The 7,392-nt window shown below is 34.6% G+C and overlaps 1 protein-coding gene across 1 annotated transcript in view; it reads right to left on the minus strand.

Moving 5' to 3' along the window:
• The window catches only part of LOC138320329 (von Willebrand factor D and EGF domain-containing protein-like), a 46,391-nt gene extending 39,557 nt beyond the window's left edge, over positions 1–6,834 (minus strand). The window contains exons 1-4 of the mRNA XM_069263254.1: positions 6,677–6,834; positions 6,201–6,413; positions 885–1,049; positions 700–762 (exon numbers count right to left, since the gene is read on the minus strand). Of these exons, the coding sequence (XP_069119355.1) occupies positions 700–762; positions 885–1,049; positions 6,201–6,413; positions 6,677–6,728 (493 nt within the window). The 5' untranslated portion in view covers positions 6,729–6,834. The remainder of the gene's footprint in view (positions 1–699; positions 763–884; positions 1,050–6,200; positions 6,414–6,676) is intronic.
• Positions 6,835–7,392: the final 558 nt, after the last annotated feature.

Raw genomic sequence — 7,392 nt, forward strand, 5'->3', positions numbered from 1 at the left:
GTAACATTTTATCTTTATGGAAAGATGCAACGGACCGCGAGAGCAGCAGGGGGCATAGGAGGAAGCTATTCCATACAAGATCAAACTATGAGATTAGGAGAAACTTTTTTTCACTAAGAGCTACTAAGATATGGAACGATCTACCAGAGAATGTAGTGATGGCGCCAAATATAAACTCCTTCAAAAATGCGTTAGACAAACATTGGAAAGAACAAGAACTCTTATACAACTACAAAGCCTTTATACATCATTAATTTATTATTATTACCGGATAAAAATGTATTAACTGTAAACTCTATATTTTGTCTGAGTCTGGTATAGAGGACTTTACATATAAGTCCTGAACCAGAAATAAACTTATCTTATCTTATCTTAGTATGTAATTAATATATAAATCTGATAATTCTTTGACATTTGTCAAAGGAACTAGATATCTTATATATAATTTAAGGACTTTTGAGTCGTTTCTTATGGTTTTATAACGCATTAGCAGAATCTAAAATATTGACCTCGGGCTACGCCCTCGATAATTATTTAATTCTGCGCTATAACACCATATGACCTCAACAAATGTCCTTAATTGATAAATATAACTAGTTTGTACATAGGATCAACAATATGTCATTGGCTTGCCAGATGATATCGTCGGCGGGTATTTTGAGATATGATTTTTTCATCAAAGTTTTTAAAAGCACTTACCTGTACATCCAGGCGTAAATCCAGTTTCTGATATCTCTCCATCTTGACATTTTGCCTCAGTCCCTAAAGTATTCATAAAATATTTCATGTTATATTTGCTTCTGAACTTATGTCTATATTAAACGTACGGATGTGTTTTATTTTGATTCAACTATCAACCTTCGAATTCAAGTAAGTTCACTTACCAAAACAATAGCCAAAGTCTCCAGGAGGTCTAGTAAGATAATAGACGTAATACGAATCACTACAGAGTTTCACTTTAACTGACGACCAAGTAGCATGGCAGGGTGAGAAAATTGAAACGCCACACATCTTCACATCTTCTTTTATGTCATTGTTGGTTGGTAAACCTACGAAAAAATTAATAGTAAAATATGTTTTTTGAAAATAAATTAGGGCCATAATATCTTGAAGATAGTTTAGAGGTTGAATATCAGAATGTACAAATTGATTTTTTTACCGTTGAAATCCTCTTTTGGATGTTTACAACAAATTTGAAAATATGTTTTAGTATTATTTGACTATTTTGATAACAAGAAACGCCAGGGTCGCTGAAATAATCTATATTGTAGATTTGGCATGAAAAGTAGTCTAGAAATTTCACGTATTCAACCTTTAGTGTCGGTCGGTTAATATAGTTTTATGTGTCTAGATAAAAAATGGTAGAAGATCACAGTCTACCTTGTACTATATATACGTAAAGGGTGGAAAACTACTACCCCCACCTAGCTTTAGCGGCTAAAATATCATATTTCTAGCATGTCGACGTAAACGGTTACAACCATAGGAAAGAGTAACGTTTTTTTTCTTTCCTACACAACGTTTACATTTATGAACATTATTTGCTCAATTTCAAAATAAATGAATTAGACTTGGTTAGAATTATTAGCATGAGATAACATTTCTAATATCATATCCATAAATATAATAAAGGTCCTGACTGACCCCCAGGGGCCAGAGGGACGGGGACAAAATGGCTAAACTTTTTAAAATCAACTGATTTCCAGGATTTGATGGAACCAAATACTCTTTATATAATGAAAGGTTTGAATGTCCTCTACAAAATTTGTAAATTTCATGCCCCTTGGGTATAAGATTTTCCCTTGAGGAGTGGGTCTTTACTATTTTATTTACTATGGTTTATACAAAGAAAACGCATTTATGAGCATTGTTTGCTCAATTTTCATAGTGAATGGGTAAAGCATGCATATAGCCATTAGTAGAAGAGGATAGTAATAATAAGAGGATAGATCAATAAATTAATCAGAGAATTTCCATGGCAAGAGAGATTTGAAAATTGTTCCGTTGACAAAGCTTGTGAAATTTTCACTGACTCCTTTTTAAACTTTGCTAATATGTGTATACCCAGAAAAATAGTAACTATCAGAAAAAATGACAAACCATGGTTCAACTCGGAATTACGCACTGAAATTAGAAAAAGAGATCGTTTGCATAAAAAAGCACGTAGCTCTAATAGTCCAGGTGATATATTGAGACTTAAACACCAACGAAACCGGGTTAACAATATGAAAAAAATTGCTAAAGTATCCTTTTTATATAGTCATCCTATCTATATATAGGTCCTGGCTGACCTCCATCCAGGGGTCGAAGGAGTGCGATCAAAAGGGGTCAAAGTGGCTAAATTTTCAAAAACCTTCTTAAAGAAATAATCTTCATTGTTTAAAATAAATATAATCACTGACTGACTTCAAGAGCCTGATGGGTCAACATATAGTGTTTATATATATCCGAACTCAGATGACCGTTAAGGCCATTGGACCTCTTGTTGGTTTTTACTTTAAACTTCCTTGTTTGGAAATGATGTTAAAATTCACCACGAACGTCATTTATGTATTCCTAAATATAAAGTGTTATGTTTAGACCTGATGTAAACATCGCGTCTTCCTGGTCGAGGTTACTATTGTATTTTTAGATGAATTTGAAAGTGTTTTATTTACGTTAAAGGTGTTTTTAATGTAATTGGATACAGACATATTTTACATGTAGTGCTAACGCACCACATTGAATAGGTCTATATCCAATAGCGCCCATACCATCTTTTACGCAGTCAAACTACTGCTCAACCCATATATTTGTCAACAATAAAAATGCTGACGATTAACCACCTGGACGCCCCAACCGAAACACATCTTTTCTGACCATTTTACCCGATATTTTTATGTGATTGTTGTGATTTACGTGGAACATATTTGAAACGTGTACCAAAACATAGAAAGCATTTTATAACGCACTAATTTTAACTATAGTTTATGCTAAGCTGTACTTATACTGATGTTCGTGTGGCTCTACTAGACCCTGGCTGTCGATGGGCCGTTAAACAAAAACAAATCAACAAACGTGTCGTTTCTATTATCAATCCTTACGAACATTATCGACCAGTTACGTAACGCATGGATACTATTCCTCCTACTCCAAGTGTGGGAGAAAGACTTCGGGAAGACGGACAACAAAATCAGAAACGTATAGGCTGCACTGGATAAAACTTTACAAGACACATCCTTATCAATCATACTTGTGTATTTTACCATAAAATTGGATTTGTTAGTTACAGTGTATTCAATATGGACCCACCGGTGTGTCAATAGGCCGTTTTTTTAAAAACGTTTTAGAGGTCTAGATTTAAAATAAAACAGTTAAAAAATCATACTCTACATCGTACTATACATGTATACGAACAGAATGGAAAGCTCCCCGAGGCAAAACTTCTACCCCACCAAGCTTTACCGGCTAAACTACATGTATCATAATTCTAGCAGCATGTTTTTCACATAAACGGTTACTACCATTCGAAAGAATGATACTATTCCTTTCAAAATCATCCTACACAACGTTTACATTTATGAGCATTATTTGCTCAATTTCACAAGAAATGAACCAGATTTAGTTAGAATTATAAGCATGAGATAACATTTCTAATATTATATCCATAAATATAATATAGGTCCTGCCTGACCCACAGGGGCCAAAGGAACTTAGCCAAAATGGCTAAACTATCAAAAATTATCTGAATTCTCAGATTAAATGGAACCAAATAATCTCCATATAGTGTAAGGTTTTAAGGCCCTCTATAAATGTGTGGATTTCATTGTCCTGGGGTGTCCGATTTCCGCCTGAGGAGAAGGTCTTATAGTTGATTCAGGGAAAGACATTTATTAGCATTATTGAGAAAATGAGTCAAACATGGATATAATTATTAGTAGAAAATTGCATTTTATCATAATATCCATAAATAGACCCTGACTGACCTCCATCCAGTGGCCAAAGGGGTCAAAGTGGTTAAAATTTTAAATAATTTAGTATTTAATACTCTTCATTGATTGAAAGGTAAAATTGATAAAATCACTGACTGACTTCAAGAGCCTGATGGGCCAATATATAGTGTTAATATGTATCGGAACTCGGGTTATTGTTAAGGTCCATGGGCCTCTTGTTGGTTTTCACTTTAGACTTCTTCGTTTGAAAATAATGTTATACAATTCACCGAGAACGTCATTCATTTAATCTTAAATAAAAAAATGTTAAACATAGACGCTTTAGAAAATGCCCTACACGATGTCATTTTCATGTCTTCCTGGTCGAGATAGCTTTTGTGTTGGCCAATTAACTTCATAAAAATTGTAAGTGAAATTAAATCATAGTTGTGATGTCATCTATTGATGCTTCTGTATTTAACTCCCGGGGTATCGGACCATTACCTGTAACTCTCCCATAAGTTACCTTTTACTGTCTTATAAGTGACTCTGATATAAGACAGTCACTTATAAGACAGCAAAAGGTAACTTATGGGAGAGTTACACAAAACGGGTGAGTACATGTCTCTAGGTATAATCCCATAATAATGTTAACACACAACCTGCCGGAATATTCCATTATTTTTAAACCAAATTATAGAAAAAAAAATCCCACACAATGAATATGAAGAGAATTTAATCCTCTATTGATGCGCAATTAAACACATCAACAGAATTTCTGTATATATCCCAGATCGAGTTTTCCTCCTTATTATGAATTCACCATTTAACAATTATCTACAACATTAACTCCAATTTCCACATTCTGAAACCATGTTGTTTTTGTACACCACTTTTGATTTTAAATATCCAAATAATCTAAATTGTAGTTTAACTCTTATTTTGATATTGTTTTAACAAATATATTTCATAATTTCATCTAAATCTCTAAATCCCATTGGCTTGTTGAATGAAATTGCACATGGTATTAATAAATCCAAAACTTCCCTAGAGAGGTCGAAATTTCAAATCCCCTGAATTCAATGAAAGTTCTGGGGGAACCATGCATTCCGTTCATAAATACTGTTCATGACATATAACACAGGCAAAGGTAATTCTATGATGCAATTGTCTATAACGGATTTGTCATGGTTGAATGCACATTGGTAGAGTTACCTTAGCTCATAGATAAAGGCAAAAAAACTGGCTTATATAAGAAATAAAAGTGAACTTTATAAACACAAAGACTTGCAATGTTTAAAGTTAGATATAAGCCTCAAACTGTACAATATGTGGGATAGAGAACAGATCTCGGCCTTGACGTGCTTCGATTCAGTTCTCTATCTCACATATTGTACAGTTTTCGGCTTATCTCCATAACATAATACGGTCTCAATAGGACATTATCTCATATCAAAAGGTGTAACTAGTAATATCAGTTTATATTTCATGCAATACACTCGTGTCATCTGAGGTTGTACTACATTACTTCTCATTCAATACAACTTCGTGACGTCACTGCGTCTAACGATTACTGTTTTCACTGCATCATACAAGCGTTGTTTTTATTAGCCAGTCGTGTTTTACCGTAATGGGGGCCGTCCTTAATCAAACACAGAAATGAAATGGGTATGAATTTCCAATATTACAAAGATATGAACATATCGCAGCTTCCCAAAATATACAGACATTTACATAGATAGATATATACACGAGATAACATCAAGAGGCCAAGAGGGTCTTTATCGACCTTCGGGCCAGGTTAGCTTAAAACAAAAGAGAGGAACGGAACGGTGTGTAGTGCAGAACGTTGCATAAGGTGAACGTTTTTATTTTCATATTTACAAAGTCTATTGATGTTCTTGTTTTGTAGCAAGTACAGATTACGCATACTTTATAGTGAAGATCCCTTCTCATTTTGCTTATTTTATGAATTTTCGAATGCATTTTAGGTATCAATTTTGCTATTAGTTTTATTATTTCTAATCATTTTTGTCCATTAAATTAACATCATTTAATTGCTAAGTATAAGATATCACTCAAGTAATTGCTGCCAACATGCTTGATATATACTTAACCGAAACACCATTATTCTAAAGCAAGACATCCAATCGCTGTGTTTTCAATGAGTTTCAATATTGAAAACGCGAAACTGTTTAGCAGCATATGATAGTCTGAAATAACATTGATAACTTAAACAATTATACATAATTCAATCACATTGAAATACTGTGAAATAGCAGTACTTACTGTCCATCATCCAAACTGGATTTTTCGTTCCACATGACTTCCAACTAGGGGCCGTTAAAGGGATAATCCCGCCAGCCCCCGATACAGATCGATACCAACCGACAGTTAAAAGAGCATCATTTTCGTAAACAGTCCCGGCGGTAACAGCAGTAGAACGCCATGGATCATCCAATAAGTTGTGATTCATTACATCACAAGGATCATTGTTCTGTCCTAGGAACAAAATCAATGTAAACCTCATTTAAAAACAAAAATTGGATCAAAGTTTATATAAGTTCTGTCGGCATAGGTTAAGTCTACTCGCTACAGAATACTGAAACTTAACGGATTCGATAGAAAAAAACAAACGATTATCACATTGAATTAAGTAGATAATGATTATGTTAACATCAGCTTCTTATTTCAGTTGTATTCAAATGAAAACCAATAAGGATTAGTCTGGTGATATATATTCTTCGCTTTAGAGTTATACTTACCTCGTGCTGTGAAAAACAGTAAGAACAAACCTAACAAACACCTTGACGTCATGTCTAGAATATACTGCAGAGTGCAATACCTGAGCTAGTTAGTAAAGCACCACCTCACTAGTCACGTGTTGTTAAAGGACAAAACATACATCTTCCTCGTTCTATATCATATCACTTTACGATTTACGCTAGATATAATATATACATTTGTAACCCATGTTGCTAAATGATCCGGAGGTTTATATATCCGAAGTTGTGGGCTTACTTGAGGGGAATATCAAATCTGAATATAGTTAGCAATTCGGTTTGTTGAAGGGTTGCCCTCCAGGTAGGGCGTTATGATTGTATCGCCTCACTTTTGACCTTCTGTTAAGCGCTCACCCCCGTGAGATAGCCTCTGGGTTCTGTCCCCTGGTCGAAGGACACCAAAGTCTATAAAACTAGTAGTTGCTGCTCCTGCTAAGCGCTCATTATTAAGGTAGTGAGACGACTGGTACGCCCGTTGTCAGTATGAAATGACCGAATGGGGTGTGTTGCTTGGTAACTTCGGCGGCATGCTTCAGTGATATAGCATTATAAAATGGCAAGAGTTCCACTATACCAGAAGACATACCATGAATATACCGTAGTCTCCTAAATCATGCACCGCGCACTTCATGAACATTACACACCGCATTCGTGGAAGTCCGTCTTTACATGACACTTGTTATTTCTAAGACGTTTAT

This window comes from Argopecten irradians, chromosome 1 (assembly GCF_041381155.1).
Source record: "Argopecten irradians isolate NY chromosome 1, Ai_NY, whole genome shotgun sequence".
NCBI classification, from domain to species: Eukaryota; Metazoa; Mollusca; class Bivalvia; order Pectinida; family Pectinidae; genus Argopecten; species Argopecten irradians.